Raw genomic sequence first — 16,149 nt, forward strand, 5'->3', positions numbered from 1 at the left:
AACCCTCATCCCAGCCCCGCTTCCTTGCGGCGCTGTGCTCGAGGTCCAGGGCTCTTACCCCGGGGGTTCCCAGCGGCTCCGTCCCGCCGCATCCTCCAGCAGAGCAGGGCCACGAAGATCAGCACCACGACAGCCCCCAGGCCGAGGAGCAGGGACAAGAGCAGCCCAGAGCCTGGGGAGAGAGCCAGGCAGTGAGTTGTTCCCCCCGCACAGACCTGCCACAACCATGGGGCTGACCCTGCCTCTGCCCCACAGCCCCTGAGACTGACTCTCTCCCCCCCCCACAGCCTCCTGCCAAGGCTGACTCCCTCCCCGCCCCGACAACCCCACATGGCCCCACACGGTCCCCACCCCACAGGACCCCCCACGGCTGACTCCCTCCCCTGCACCACAGTCCCTATGGGTCTGACTCTGTCCCCCCCTCCACAGCCCCTATCCTGAGGTGACCTCCCTGCCACACCCCACAGCCCCACCCGGGATTGAGTTTCTTGCCTTCAGAACCTTGGCTGGCCAACCCCACCCCCTCTGCCACAGGGCCCGGGGAGGAGGGCGGAGTGTGGGGCAGTGCAGGGCCCTGCACCGGGGGGTGGCTAAGGGGTAGGGTTGCCAACTGTCTGATCACACTAACCCAAGCACCCTTGCCCCACCCCTGTCCCCTGCCCCTTCCCCAAGGCCATGCCCCTTCTCACTCCATCCCCTCTCCCTCCCCTTGCTGGCTCTCCCCCACCCTCACTCACTTTCACCAGGCTGAGACAGGGGGTTGGTGTGAGAGGGGATGTGGGCTCCGGGAGGGAGTTTGGGTGCAGGAGGGGGCTCGGGGCGGGGGGTTGGGGTTCAGGAGGGGTTGCCGGCTCTGGGAGGGAGTTTGGGTGCAGGAGGGGGCTCGGGGCTGGGGCAGGGAGTTGGGATATGGGAGTAGGCCCAGGGCTGGGCTGCCCCCTGGGACCATTCCCAGCCCATGAAGTCCGGGGGAGTGGGACGTGTTAGAGGGGGTTGGGGGCTCCCAGCTTTTCCCACAATCCCTGTCCCTCATACTCCTCCTCAGGCCCTGCCCCCCAGACTCTGCCCCCCAGATCTGTGCTCTGGGTTTGCCTGCAGGGGTAGCAGCCTCCAGCGCCGGAGCCAGGCTGGCAGGAGCAGGAGCCCCCTGGCAGAGGAGGCTGCTCAGAGACCCAGGAGTGGTGCCCCAGGCTGTGCAGGGCTGTTGGAATCTCTGGGACAGCCAGTAACCTCAGTGTGGTGGGCAGGAGCCCTGCTGCTGCCCCCCTGGAGACTGGCCTCCCCCTGGCATGGCCAGGGTGTCACTCCCGCCCACCCCGTGTCTGCAGGAACATGGGCACGGCTACGGCGCTGGTCACTCACCGGCCTGCCCGGCACACACCACGCTGGCCTCGGAGCCATGGCCACACTGCCCGGGACCCAGCCGGCTCAGCTGGCACTCGCTGATGAGAGACTCCTGGCCCAAGCAGCTCACGCCCTCCAGCCAGACGTCGCCGGCCCCATGGCCAAACTGAGCAGCCCCCGGGGTTGACAGCGCCGAGCCGCAGCCCAGCTGCTTGCACACCACCCCCGCCTCCGGCAGGCCCCAGCCGGCGTCACACACGGCACTCCAGGTGTTGTTAATCAGCACCTCCACTCGCCCAGAGCAGGGGCTTGGGCCACTCGTCAGCCGCAGACTCAGCTGGCCCTGATCTGAAACACAAAGCCCAGGCCGTGAGAGGCTGTTCCCTGCCGCCAGGCGCCCGGATACCCGGCATGGCTCTTGGATGGGGTGTGAGTGTCTGCACAGAGCAGAGAGGAGCCATTTCTCTATCACTCCACCTGTGTGCATGTGTGCGTGCGCTCCCTCACTCACACACACTGCATCCCCCTATACGATATGCTGCTATACAAGCAGACACACACACACAGAGTCCCATGCACAACTGCTATATGGCCCTGTGCACACATATACACATTGCCTCAAACACACATACATACTGCACCCCCTTACACACGCTGTTAAACAAGAAGACACATACACAGAGCCGTGCAGAGCCAGGGCAGGTAGGCTGCCTGCCTTAGCCCTGCTGTGCTGCTGGACTTTTAGTGCCTAAAATCTCCTGGATTGGTTTCAGTAGCCTCTGGGAGATTGAGGCTGATTCCAGGAGACTGATGGATAAAGGAGAATTTATCACAGAATTAGAAATGTGAAGGTGCAGAGGTGCAAGTGATCTGGACCTGATTACACTGGCTATGTGCGAACACAAAACTGCCCTGACAGAAGTGATGGGGTGAACCAGATGTTTGCTGCCCACTGCTGGATGCCCCAGCTCTTCAGCACCCCCTGCCCTAACAGGCTGCCCTGCTGGAAGAGAAGAGCACTGAGTTCAGACCGCCAGGGGTTGCCTCGAGGGGTCTTCCACAATCAGCTGCAGGCAGAATCAGCGAGTGCTGTGTTAACTAGTGGGGGGAGCCTGAAGATCTATTGCTAAGTGGCTGGCAAAGCAGAGCAGTTTGTAGGGTGTTTGGAGCAGCCCACAGGATTGTGAGTGGAGTGAAGTGGGGCAGAGCGGAGCAGTTCGTGGGACGGCTGGAGCGGCTCACGGGACGGCTGGTGGAGTGGAGCGGCTCATGGTGAAGGCAGCAGCAGAACCCCCTCGGACCACGTAAGCTGCCCCTTAACACCCCGTGTGCCCCCCCCCATTTCCACCCAGGCTGGGCAGGTAAAACTCTGCAGATAAACTTTTGAACTTTGGGGCTGCACTGACCAGGGACAGAGATTTTTGGGTTGTTGGACTTAAGACCCTGAGGGGAAAAGGACACTGCCAGACTTACTTGGGGGTGGGGCTTTTGCTCATGGTTTGTGTTATGAATCTTGTTTGTGGTGTTTCCCCAACATAATGCCGCATTGGTTCCCTCCTTTATTGAAAGGATTTTGCTACACTCAGACTCTGTGCTTGCGAGAGGGGAAGTATTGCCTTCTAGAGGCGCCTGGGGGGTGGTATGTAATTGTTCCAGGTCACTGGGTGGGGGCTCGAGCCGGTTTTGCATTGCGTTATTGAAAAGGAACCCCTGGATACTGAACCCGGCCCTTGTTGCTGCCAACTCAGAGGGGCAGAAGGGTTCCAAGTGTATATAATCTATGGCCAGTGCACTTCAGTATGGTTATGCTGGGGCTGGTGGGGGTTGCAGTGTTCAGAGCGGTCACTAGGGGCACAGAGCAAAGAGGTAAGAGTCTCTGTGTGTAACCAGGAACTGAAGACAGCCCTGGGTCTGTGTCATCTCTACAGGGTGTGAGGGGTGGGATGGAAGAAGAGCCCAACAGATCACAGAGCACCCCCTAAGGAGGGGAAAGGGGGAAAGGAAAACAGCCCAGCTGGCCGGCCAGCCCAGCCAGAACAGCCAAAAGCTGCAGAGGTAGCAGCCGAGCAGACGGAGAAGAGGCCTAAATGCACAGAGGGCCCAGAGAGATGGGCTGTGGTGGGTCCAGGCTGCAGCAGGGAGTGAGGGTGGGTGAGTAAGAGATGCAGAAGCTAAGATGAGGGTTGCCAACATGATATTTAAAATTACAGGCCAGACCTCAGATGTCCCCAGTCTTGACTTGAATCCCTGGGGGCAAGTCCCTTCCCCCCCTCACACACACTTCCTCCTGCCGAGTTGAGACTTGAGTGGCCATCAATCTCCGGGTCAGGTCTGAGGTAATGCCTGAGCCCCCAGACAAATGTCACAGCCCTCCAGGTTCAGTCTGGTGTGTACTTCCCCTGACTGGCTTCTCTCTTCCCCCCGACTCATCATTCATGTGAGATTGCTCCACACTTTCGGCCGCTAAGTCATCTTCCAGCAGTACAATGGCATCCACAAGTGTCACAGGCTGGTGTCACTGTACCCATTCCTTCCCTCCGCCAGGAGGACTTGGGTGAACTGCTCGAGGGTTACAGCCTCTGCCACCTGGGCTCCAGACCCCTTGTTGGGCTCCAGCCACCTCCAGGCATAAGCTCTGAGGCACTGGGCTACTGCCCTCAGGCTAGCCCCGGTGGGGTACCGCTCACAACGGGACCACTGTTGGTATGTTTCTGGGCTAATACCGGTCTGGTCAAGGATGGCCGCCTTCACCTTGACATAATCCAAGGCATCCTGGTGATCCAATTTTCGGTAAGCCAGCTGGGCTGGCCCCATCATGTAGGGGGCTAGAAGGGTAGCCCAGTGTTCTGGAGGTCACTGAGTGGCCATGGAAGGCCCCATCTTGGCAAGCTGCAGTGGGAGGCCAGGCAGCATGGATGGACCCTGAGTTGGACTCTGTTGGGGTGACACTCAAAGCCCCTCCAGGGCATAGTAACATCACCATCTGCTGAACCAGCCTTTCCTGCTGGGCCTGTGGCTGCATGGATAGTTCACTCATCAATTGCTGTTGCTAGTGAGCGATCCGTTGCAACAGGTCCACCTGGTGCTGCTGTTGCTGAGGTGCTTGTTGTTGCTGGCTCTCAAGTAACCACTGCGAGACTTTATCAGACTCCACTTCTCATTCTAATATTCTCCCAATGCAAATCACTATAACAAACAGGGGGAAAACCCATCCCTCTGTCAGGTTTCCTAGTGTAAGCCTATCATTCTGTACCATGTGTGATGGGGTGGGGGAACCACAACCAGTGCCGGGTGAGTGCACCCCATACTTTGAGCTGCCCTCAGCCTCAGCACAGTGTGGCCAAATGGCTACAGTCAATATAACTGCCTCTGCCTCTGGGATGGTATGGCCTAGTGGTCAGAGTCAATTAGTCTGCCCTTGTCCTCAGGGGTAGAAAACCTAAAGGTAAGGGCCTATACAGATTCCCTCTCCTTCAGGGCTGGATGGCCCAAAGGCCAGAGCCAATAGGACTGCCCATGTCTCAGGGCTGTGTGGCCCAATGGCCAGAGTCAGCAGAGTTGCCCTCACTCGCAGAGCAGTAGAGTCGCCATAATCTTCAGGGCAGTAAGGCCTTGCAGTCAGTGCCAATGGGCCGCCATCTGTGGTGTGCGTCTGTGCTCCACTGTGTCCCAGCCCAGGGCCCTACCAGTGGTGGAGTTCTCCGCCACAGAGTCAGCGGGGCTTCAACTGAAACACATCAACTTCCCACAGGACTATAGCTAGTTCCCTGCGGGCCACTTCCTACCATGTCTCTTGGAACTGCCGTTGAGATCTCCAGGCTTCTTGGTGCATGTGGTTCCCAGTGACTCTGATCCCTCTTGTGCGTCCGCATGCACTTGGGCATATCTCTAGGTCTCGGTGTCTCCGGCATGCACAGTCAGGGGTTCCAGCTGCTCCTGGGAAGGAGCCAGCAAAGAACATCTTTCCTCCTCGGTGGTCAGCCCAAACTGAACCTGGCTGCTCCCTTTTATACTAGTGCTGCACCTGGAGCATGCCCAGTAGGGACGTGGGGTTGTGACATCCTCACCTCACAGCAGGGAGTTAACTCTTCCCCTTCCAGTAGGGAGTGAGTACACTTTCCCAAAGCATGTGGTGCTGCAGCGACTGAAGAGTAAAATGACTGAAACAGCTATGACTGCATTGATGAGACAGGTAGGGTTGCAATTCATCCCACCAGGCTGCGTCTGCAGTTATGAGGAGAACGAATTTGTATCACGGTTACTACACGAGGTTTGCTGAGAACTCCAGATAACCAAGGTAAGTACCAGTGTTGCCTTGTAAACCACACCACTGGTTCCATTCTTACAGCCTGAGTCGATGAAGACTAACAAGACTGGGAAATGAAGGTATTGTTTGTTATCTTAGCACAGCCATCAAGCAACTATCCCTTACTCTGCTTCTGGGATAATTTGTGGACCCTGGAAACCCAGGCCTCCCAGTGACTTGATGTTCAGCAGCAAGAACTGGCCAGGTCCCTGGCACCCATACAGGTCAGAGATACAGTGGACCCTTAGGGCAGGCCGACACTGCAAACTTGCGCCAGCTGCTGTAGCTCTTCTGATGAAGATGCTCTAAGCCAGGGGGTTTCGAACTTTTTTCATTTGCAGACCTTGAAATATTTCAAATGGAGGTGGAAATCTCAGACATAGTCTGTGGACCCCCAGGGGTTCAGGAACCACAGACTGAAAACCACGGTTCTATGGTAATGACAACCTTTTATTGACCCCTTAGGCATTGTCTGCAAACCCCCGGGGCCCGCGGACCACAGATTGAAAACCACTGCTCTAAGCTGAGGGGAGAGCTCTCTGGTCAGCTTATTAACCCCATCTCCATGAGAGGCAGTAGCTGTGTCCACGGGAGACACTCTCCTGCCAGCATAGCCCTTTCTACATGGGGAGTTGAGGTCGGTATAACTACGTCACTCAGGGGTGCGGATTTTTCACAGCCCTGAGCAATGTGGTTATACCAAAGTAATTGTGTAGCGTAACCCTGGCCGTATCTGAGTGCTTGAGGACAGCATTCCAGCAGGTGGAGGAAAAGATGAGCCGGAAGGGAGCGTGCCAGACACGAGATGCCAGGAGAGAGGAGAATGGAATGCCCGCGCAGGAAGGACACTAGCTGCAGCAGCGGCTACACAACTGGAAAAAAGCATCCTGGAAAAGAATCCCAAACTTACTCCTTTTTGGAGGGGACTTTACATGGTCATTAAAAGCTGAACAACTTATCCTTGCTGATACCAAAAGCAAGTGCATGCAGCTTACCTCGGCACATTGCCATCTTCTACAGACAGCCTGTCCACAACAGATAGGCCTCACCGACAGGGCATGAACCCTGAACTCACTGATAACCTAGATCCAACTATGACTGATGTCTCCATGAGTGAATATAGGACTCGAGCATGCAGACTGACAAGGAAACCTGTGTGGATGGCAGAGTACCTGGGTTCCTAGGAAGTTATTATTTTGAATTCTCATTTAACTGGCAGGGGGGAGGGGAAAGCTCTAGTGATCAGTGCAGACAGCACCAATACCAACAGACGGGGCTGATGCTGAATCTTTATCTTAGTCTTAAGCTACAGAGAGTGATTCAGAGAAGGAGCAAAGAAGCCCAGACACAGCCAGAGAATCGCTGATCATGTGACCTTCAGAAAAATGCTAAGCGCTTTGGGGTCAGGATGGGCTGAAAGAGACTTTGAACTGTGAGCAACGAAACTCTCTCCTTTTGTTTGATTTCTGCTGTGTTCAGCCAGATGGGACTTTGTACGTGCTTTGTAAATAACCAGGACTGCGTTGCAGAAATCCAGCAATGTCAATAACTGTCTCTCTCCTCTTACTTGATATTCCCCCACTTATACATTGCAGGATCATGTTTGCCCGCTTAGCTATAGAATCTTCAATCTCTCCTTTGAACAGAAACAATCCACTGAAAATTTGCAAATGAATTTTAGTTCTGCAGTCTGTTTCTGAAGTTTTTTTTGTCCAAGTATGGCTACTTTTAAATCTGTTCTAGAATGTCTATAGAAGACTGAAGTGTTCTCCTACTGGCTTTTGTATGTGGCCATTCCTGATGTCCTGATGTCTTCTTCTTGATTTTCAAATTTAACACCATTAATTAGGGCTTGAATAGGGACTGGGCGTGGCTGGCTCACTACAAAAGCAGCTTTCCTGCTCCTGGAATTGACACCTCCTCATCAATTATTGGGAGTGGACTACATCCACCCTGATGGAATTGGCCCTGGTTCTCCACTTATGAGGTAACTCCCTTCTCTTCATGTGTCAGTATATAATGCCTGAATCTGTAATTTTCATTCCATGCATCTGAAGAAGTGGTTTTTTTACCCACAAAACCTTATGCCCAAATAAATCTGTTAGTCAACAATGCCTTGTTTTCCTCTTGATACCAGCTGCCAACTAGACATTGAGCTGTTGATCACTACCCGTTGAGCCCATCGATCTAGACAGCTTTCTTTCATCCACCTTTTAGTCCATTCATCCTATTTAGTTTAATTTAGAGAAAGTTAAGAGATGACTTGATTACACTCTATCAGTACCTATCAGAGGACACAGAGGGCTCTCGAATCCAGCAGGCAAAAACAGAATGAGATCCAGTGACTGAAGCTAGATATATTCAGAAATATCAGGGCATTGATACCAGTGAGGTTAATTAATTACTGGAACAATGTATCTAGGGACACGTGAGGTCCTCTGGCACTTTAAATCTATACAGGAAGAAGAAGATTGGGAGTTTTTCTTAAAAATCTGTGATAACTCAAACAAAAGTTGTGGCCTTGGCACAAGAGAGATTCTCTCGCCGAGTTTTGCTGATGGCCTGACTCAATGCTCAAAACGCTCCCTTCCAGCCTTAAACTCTGTTAGTCTGAACAGGCTCCAGACACAGAAACTGCATGAGAATGGGAGAACAGGATCTCTTCTCACCATTGAAATGAAGCCACCTCTTGGGTGGGCCAGGCAGTTGAGAAACAGGACAGGGAAATATGGCCCAGCTGTTTAGAACAGGAAGCGAGGAAGCAGCCTGTGTCTAATCATAGCTCCTAAAGAACATTACAGGGTCAGGATTAATTAACTAAGATGCAAATTGGCCACAAGAATGGGGATACCAGACCTCTCTTGACAAAGTGACCCTCAAACCTGAGCTGGCTTTTGTAGGTGACAAATCTGAGGAACTGTCACAGATTGAAGTGTCACTAGAGGAGGTTTTGGAATTAATTGATAAACTCAACATTAACAAGTCACCAGGACCAGATGGCATTCACCCAAGAGTTCTGAAAGAACTCAAATGTGAAGTTGCGGAACTATTAACTAAGGTTTGTAACCTGTTCTTTAAATCGGCTTCGGTACCCAATGACTGGAAGTTAGCTAATGTAATGCCAATATTTAAAAAGAGCTCTAGGGGTGATCCCGGCAATTACAGACCGGTAAGTATAACGTTGGTACCGGGCAAATTAGTTGAAACAATAGTAAAGAATAAAATTGTCAGACACATAGAAAAACATAAACTCTTGAGCAATAGTCAACATGGTTTCTGTAAAGGGAAATCGTGTCTTACTAATCTATTAGAGTTCTTTGAAGGGGTCAACAAACATGTGGACAAGGGGGATCCGGTGGTGTCATAAACAGTTAGTTAAGGGTTAAGGTTTTGTTTTCGACCTGTAAAGGGTTAACAAGCAGTACCTGCGGACACCTGACCAGAGGACCAATCAGGGACAAGATAATTTCAAATCCCTGTGGAGGAAAGTTTTTTTTTCTGTTCTTTGTGTTTTTAGAGAGTCTCTCTTGGGAATTAAGAGAGTCCAGACATCTTAATCAAGTCCTCCCAGGTTTCTGCAATAAATTCTTCTATTCAAGCTAGTGAGTATTAGCAAGGAACTAGTATTCTTATACTTTTATTTCTGTATTTGCAATTCTGTGTTTTGCTATATAATTTCTTTAATTCTGTACTGTTATTGCTTTTACTGAGAAAGAAGGGGAGGGGGAATTCTCTCCAGAGATTGATAAGTTTAGACCCTGTGTATTGTTCCATCTTGGTTACAGAGACAGTGACTTTCTTTTTATTCTTTAATAAATCTTTTCTATAAAGGACTTGGTTGATCTTTCCTTGGGTGGATTCTCAGGGAAAGGGGAGGAGGGAAGCATCCCTCTGAGGTGGATCCCGGTATGTCTCCTAGGAAAAGGGAGGGGGGAGGAAGCAGGGGGGAATGGTTTATTTCTCCTGGGTGTAAGAACTCCATGGATTTGGGGCTCTTGGGATCCCCAAGGATTTTGGGGAAGGACTATGTCCCAATACACGTACCTTATTGGGTGGTGGCAACTTTTACCAGATCTAAACTAGGATTTTAGTTTAGAGGGAAACAAAGGCAGGTCCCCATTTTGGAACCCAACAGCTCTAAGTGGGGGTGAGACCTATGACAGGTGGACATAGTGTACTTAGATTTCCAGAAAGCCTTTGACAAGGTCCCTCACCAAAGGCTCTTACGTAAATTAAGCTGTCATGGGATAAAAGGGAAGGTCCTTTCATGGATTGAGAACTGGTTAAAGGACAGGGAACAAAGGGTAGGAATTAATGGTAAATTCTCAGAATGGAGAGGGGTAACTAGTGGTGTTCCCCAAGGGTCAGTCCTAGGACCAATCCTATTCAATTTATTCATAAATAATCTGGAGAAAGGGGTAAACAGTGAGGTGGCAAAGTTTGCAGATGATACTAAACTACTCAAGATAGTTAAGACCAAAGCAGATTGTGAAGAACTTCAAAAAGATCTCACAAAACTAAGTGATTGGGCAACAAAATGGCAAATGAAATTTAATGTGGATAAATGTAAAGTAATGCACATTGGAAGAAATAACCCCAACTATACATACAACATGATGGGGGCTAATTTAGCTACAACGAGTCAGGAAAAAGATCTTGGAGTTATCGTGGATAGTTCTCTGAAGATGTCCACGCAGTGTGCAGAGGCGGTCAAAAAAGCAAACAGGATGTTAGGAATCATTAAAAAGGGGATAGAGAATAAGACTGAGAATATATTATTGCCCTTTTATAAATCCATGGTATGCCCACATCTCCAATACTGTGTACAGATGTGGTCTCCTCACCTCAAAAAAGATATTCTAGCACTAAAAAAGGTTCAGAAAAGGGCAACTAAAATGATTAGGGGTTTAGAGAGGGTCTGTAGCAGGGTGACCCCTGCTCCGGGCCCAGGGGGGTTAGAAAGTGGCCTGACAGGGCTGAGTTGACCAAGGAAGTGGCTGCAGCTGGGGGCCAGGCCCCAAACTAAGCCACAGCTGGGCCTTATAAAAGGCAGGGAAGCCAGGAGCCCAGGCAGTCTTCCTCTGTATGTAGAGGGAGATGGGCCTAGCTGCTGGGACTTAGAAGAAGGTACCTGAGTGAAGCAGGGCTGGGGAAGGCTGAGGGGCTGGGGAGCTCCAGCCAGGAAAGCCCCAGGCTGCAGCCTAGTTATAGGCCCAAAAGGGTACTGGGGGTTGCAGAGGGCAGCCCAGGGGTAGGACAAGCAGCAGGTCCAAACCCTCCTTGCCAGGGATGAGTTGGCTGACACTGCAGTCTGTCCCAGAGTGTGGGGCTAGACAATGACTGTCAGTAGCCACTACTGAGGCAAGGTAGGGATAGAGGGTGGGGGGTTCCCTGAGACAGAAAGGGAGACCCAAGAAACAGGGGTTGCTGCTAGGGGCAGCGCCCCATGTAGAAGGGCCCGGGTCCAGGGAGGGCCCCGGGGGGGGGGGCCTAAGAACCGGTAGATCACCCGCCTGCAGAGGGTGCTCCAGGGCGAGACTGAGCGAAGTTCGCAGAGCAACCAGCAGGAGGTGCTGCAGGGGTGAGTCGACCCGTTTACAGGGTCCCATACGAGGAAAGATTAAAGAGGCTAGGACTCTTCAGCTTGGAAAAGAGAAGACTAAGGGGGGACATGATAGAGGTATATAAAATCATGAGTGATGTTGAGAAAGTGGATAAGGAAAAGTTATTTACTTATTCCCATAATACAAGAACTAGGGGTCACCAAATGAAATTAATAGGCAGCAGGTTTAAAACAAATAAAAGGAAGTTCTTCTTCACGCAGCGCACAGTCAACTTGTGGAACTCCTTACCTGAGGAGGTTGTGAAGGCTAGGACTATAACAATGTTTAAAAGGGGACTGGATAAATTCATGGTGGCTAAATCCATAAATGGCTATTAGCCAGGATGGGTAAGAATGGTGTCCCTAGCCTCTGTTCGTCAGAGGATGGAGATGGATGGCAGGAGAGAGATCACTTGATCATTGCCTGTTAGGTTCACTCCCTCTGGGGCACCTGGCATTGGCCACTGTCGGTAGACAGATACTGGGCTAGATGGACCTTTGGTCTGACCCGGTACGGCCTTTCTTATGTTCTTATGTTCTCATTTCTAGTCCATGTAATTGGCTACGGGCTCAATTTAACACCATACCAAACCAGTGGGGCCTGTGATTACACAGTGCCCCATTGTGCCATAGCAGGGCAGGGGATCATAGAGTCATCGACTCCAAGGCTAGAACGTACCTTTTTGAGCACCTAGTCTGATCCTAGAGCAGAGCTTTTACAGAAATATCCATTCTTGACTCAACCACCACCACCCATGGTCATTTGTGCCATGGTTAATTACCATTCTAAATATGTCTAGCTTCAACCTTCAACAATTAGATGCTGTTCTACCTTCCTCTGCTAGATTGAAGAGCCCATTATTAAATATTTATTCCCCAGGTAGATTCTTGTACACTGTGATCAAGTCACCTCTCACCCTTCTCTTTGTTAATAGACTGAGCTCTTTGAGCCTGTCGCTGTAAGGCAGGTTTACTTATCGTTTAATCATTCTTGTGGCTCTTCTATGACCCTCTCCAATTTATCAACATCATTCCTGGATTGTGGGCAGCAGAACTGAATACAGTATTCCTGCAATGGCCACAGCAGTGTCAAACACAGAGGTAAAATATCCTCTCTGCTCCTGCTCATGATTCCTCTCTTCATACATCCCAGGATTGCATTAGCCATTTTGACCACAGAGTCTCAGTGGGAGCTCATGCTGGATTGTCTACCTCAACCTGGAAATCTGTTTCGGAGTCACTGTTTCCCAGGATATAATCCCCCATCATGTAAACATGATCTGCATTCTTTGTTCCTAGATGTAGATATTTACATTTAAATGTACATTGTTTGCTTGCACCTAGTTTACCAAGCAATCCAGATCAGGCTGAATCAGTGACCTGTGCACTTCATTATTTACCACTCCCCCAATTTTTGTATCATCTGCAAATTTTAACACCTATGATTTTATATTTTATTTTAAGTCATTGATAAAAATGTTAAATATCATAGGTCTAAGAACCGCTCCCTGCCACGTGTGCCATGTTAATTTTATACTGCTATAGTTTTTTTAATCAAAATGCTGTGCGGTACCTTACAGAAGTCTCCATCTATTTCATCCACACTATTACCTTTATCAACCAAATTGGTAATCTCATCCAAAAAAAAAAATCAGCTCAGTTTGACAAGATCTATTTCCCATAAACCCATGTTCATTTCCATTAATTGCATTACCCTCCTTTAATTCTTTATTGTTCGACTCTCATATCAGCTACTCCATTATCTTGCCTGGGATTGACGTTAGGCTGACAGGCCTGTAATTACCCGAGTTATCTCTTTTTAAAAATTGGCACAACATGAGCTTTCTTCCAGGCTGCTGGAGCTTTCCAAGCGCTCCAAGACTTACTGAAAATCAATAATAACATTCCAGCATGCTCCATACTGTTTTAAAACCCTTGGATGCAAATTATCTGAATCTGCTGATTGTAAACTATCTGTCTTTCGTGGCTTCTGTTTAACATCCTCCTGATACATTAGTGGAATGGACAGAGCATTACCATCACCATATGGTGAGACTATATGATCTCTTTTTCCCAAATACAGAACAAAAATATTTATTGAACACTTCTGCTCTTTCTGCATTGTTATTGATATTTCTACCATTTCCATCTAAGCATGGACCGATATCATTGTTAGGATTCTTTTGGTTCTTAATATATTTTAAAAATAAAAATAACTCTGCTGGTCATAGATTTCTTATTCTGTCCCTTTGCTTTCCTAACTAGAACAATCAAATGGGGCTGAAGGCCTCTCCACACAGCACACATACCCCTCTGCAGTAGAGGCCGAGCCCTGCATTTGGAGATGGCAGCTTCTGTCCCTGTGCAGTTAACATCATCCAGCCAGGGACAGTTAGATCCATGTCCAAACCAAGCCCCATGTGGCGCTGATAATGGCGTCTCACTGCTCAGCACACAACTCCAGCATCATGTAAGTCCCAGTTGCCATCACACCCAGTTCCTCACTTCTGGTTATGAAACACCTCAACTCTCCCAGTGCAACGAGTGTGGCCATTCACTAGCTGGAGCAAAGACACTTCTGAGATGCCTGAATCTTCAAACACCGAAGGGAATAAACACTCTGAGAGATTTCTGTGCCTCTGATTGCTAGAGACGCTGGGGAACATAGCACTGAGGGGTCTGAATGGGCTCCACACATAGTGATTGCCTGTCTCGGGCTGAATCACCACCACTGACATCCAGCCCTCATGGTAGTCCCTGAGCTGCTCCCTGCAGCACAGGCCCTTAGCACCACACTGGAGTGTTGGCGTCAGCACTGACTGTGAGGGCAGAGTGCCCCCTGCTGAGTCCCTCTCCCACTCCCTGCACCATGGTGATGGATGTGGGTTACCTGAGCACATAACACCAGCATCTTTTCTGTGGTGAAAGTTATGGTTTCCCCAAGGCCAAGCACTGCATTCACTGAGGGAAGCTTCTGATCCTCTGCAGTGAACATCATCCAGTCAGATGGGATAAGACCCTCACCAAAATCAAGCTCTGCCAGGGCTGATAATGCCGTCCCACAGCCCAGCTGCCTTCACAGGATGTCAGTGTCAGGTAACTGCCAGTTATCATCACATACGGTTCCCCCCTGCTGATTATAAAGCACTTCAACTCTCCCAGCACAGGGATTTGGGCCATTCACCAGTTGGAGTGGATCAAAACCTAGAATGACTGAGCTTGCAAACACCCCAAGGGAATAATGACTCAGAGAGATCCTGAGCCTCTGATTGCTAGTGACGCTGGGGAACGTACCGCCTCCCGCTGACAGGTCTGAACAGCCCTAAACACAGCACCTGCCTATCGAGGACTCACGCCCCACCCCTGACATGCAGCCATCTCTGGGGTGGAACAAGGCAGCTGAGAGAATAGGCACAGAAACTCATGGGCTACATAGGAGAGGGAGTGAGGAAGAACCGTGTCTCCAGTCACAGCTCTAGGGGATGTTACAGGTTCAGGAGTAATTAGCTGAGATGGAAATCACCCGGAATGACGGGGGGAGGAGCCCCACACTTCATAAAGGGATCCCAGGTTTCTACTGCCTCTGAGTGGCTGCAGACTCCATTCGACCCCAAATCCTGCAAATGGGATCTACGGTTACCCAGCGCCCCATTGTGCTGTAGTGGGGCAGGGGGATCAGAGCGATCAGCGACGGGGAGGGTCTCTCACTGAGGTGCACGTACTGCTCCCTGCAGCGCAGGCCCTAAGTGCTGTGATGGGGCACTGGGCTCAGCAATGACTGCGAGGGAAGAGCGCCCCCTACTGAGCCCCCACCCTACTCCCTGCAGCACAGGCAAGGGAAATGGGGTCACCACTGATACCACGCGAAGAGAGACACTTACTGTGACCCCAAACTGGATCCCTGCAGTACAGGCCCTTAGCACCATGCTGGGGCACTGGGGTCAGTGCTGACTCAGACAGGAGAGCTGAGTCTGTGCTGAAAGCTTCCCAGCACCACCCACAGTGACGTGATGGAAGAGGGTTACCTGAGCACACAACACCGGCATCTTCTCCATGGTGACAGTTATTGTCTCCCCACGGCCGAGCCCTGCATTCGGCGAGGGCAGCTTCTGTCCCTGTGCACTGAACATCATCCAGCCAGATATTGTCAGATCCTTGCCCAAAGTGAGCCCCCGCTAGGGCAGATAACGCCATCCCACAGCCCAGCTCCCTGCACACAACTCCAGCATCTGTTATGTCCCAGCTGTCATCACACACGGTTCCCCATTGCTGGTTGTGAAACACCTCGACTCTCCCAGCACAGCGACTCGAACCATCAACAAGTCGGATTGAAGCCCTCTCTGGAACGGATGAGTCTGCAAATGTGCCAAGGGAATAAACACTCAGGGAAATTCCTTTGCCTCTGATCACTAGTGACATTGGGGAACATAGCAACTCAGATCTGATCAGTCTCTACAATTGCCTGACACAGGTTCATTCCCCCCTACTAATATACAGCAGCCTCTGGGGCGTGAAGGGGCAGCTGAGAGACAGGCCATGAAAACACGCAGGCTGTGTAGGAGAGGGAGTGAGGAAGAACCCCGTCTCCAATCACAGCAGTGGAGGATGTTACAGGTTCGGGGTAATTGGCTGAGATTAAAATCACTATAATGGGGTAAGAGCCCCACACTTCATAAAGGGACCAAGGGTTTATATTGCCTCTGAGCAGCTGCAGGCTCCATTTGACCCCAAATCCCACAAAGGGGATCTACAGTTACCCTGCGCCCCATTGTGCTGTACTGGGGCAGGGGGATCAGAGCGATCAGCGACGGGGAGGGTCTCTCACTGAGGCGCACGTCCTGCTCCCTGCAGTGCAGGCCCTAAGTGCTGTGCTGGGGCACTGGGCTCAGCACTGACT

General features: G+C 50.9%; 1 protein-coding gene across 1 annotated transcript in view; it reads right to left on the bottom strand.

The window, feature by feature from the left end:
• The window catches only part of LOC120388076 (deleted in malignant brain tumors 1 protein-like), a 41,413-nt gene that overhangs the window by 1,792 nt on the left and 23,472 nt on the right, over positions 1 to 16,149 (bottom strand). The window contains exons 12-14 of the mRNA XM_039509638.1: positions 15,278 to 15,607; positions 1,363 to 1,692; positions 59 to 172 (exon numbers count right to left, since the gene is read on the bottom strand). Coding sequence (XP_039365572.1) covers positions 59 to 172; positions 1,363 to 1,692; positions 15,278 to 15,607 — 774 coding nt within the window. The remainder of the gene's footprint in view (positions 1 to 58; positions 173 to 1,362; positions 1,693 to 15,277; positions 15,608 to 16,149) is intronic.

The sequence above is a fragment of the Mauremys reevesii genome, linkage group 22 (assembly GCF_016161935.1).
Source record: "Mauremys reevesii isolate NIE-2019 linkage group 22, ASM1616193v1, whole genome shotgun sequence".
Lineage (NCBI taxonomy): Eukaryota > Metazoa > Chordata > Testudines > Geoemydidae > Mauremys > Mauremys reevesii.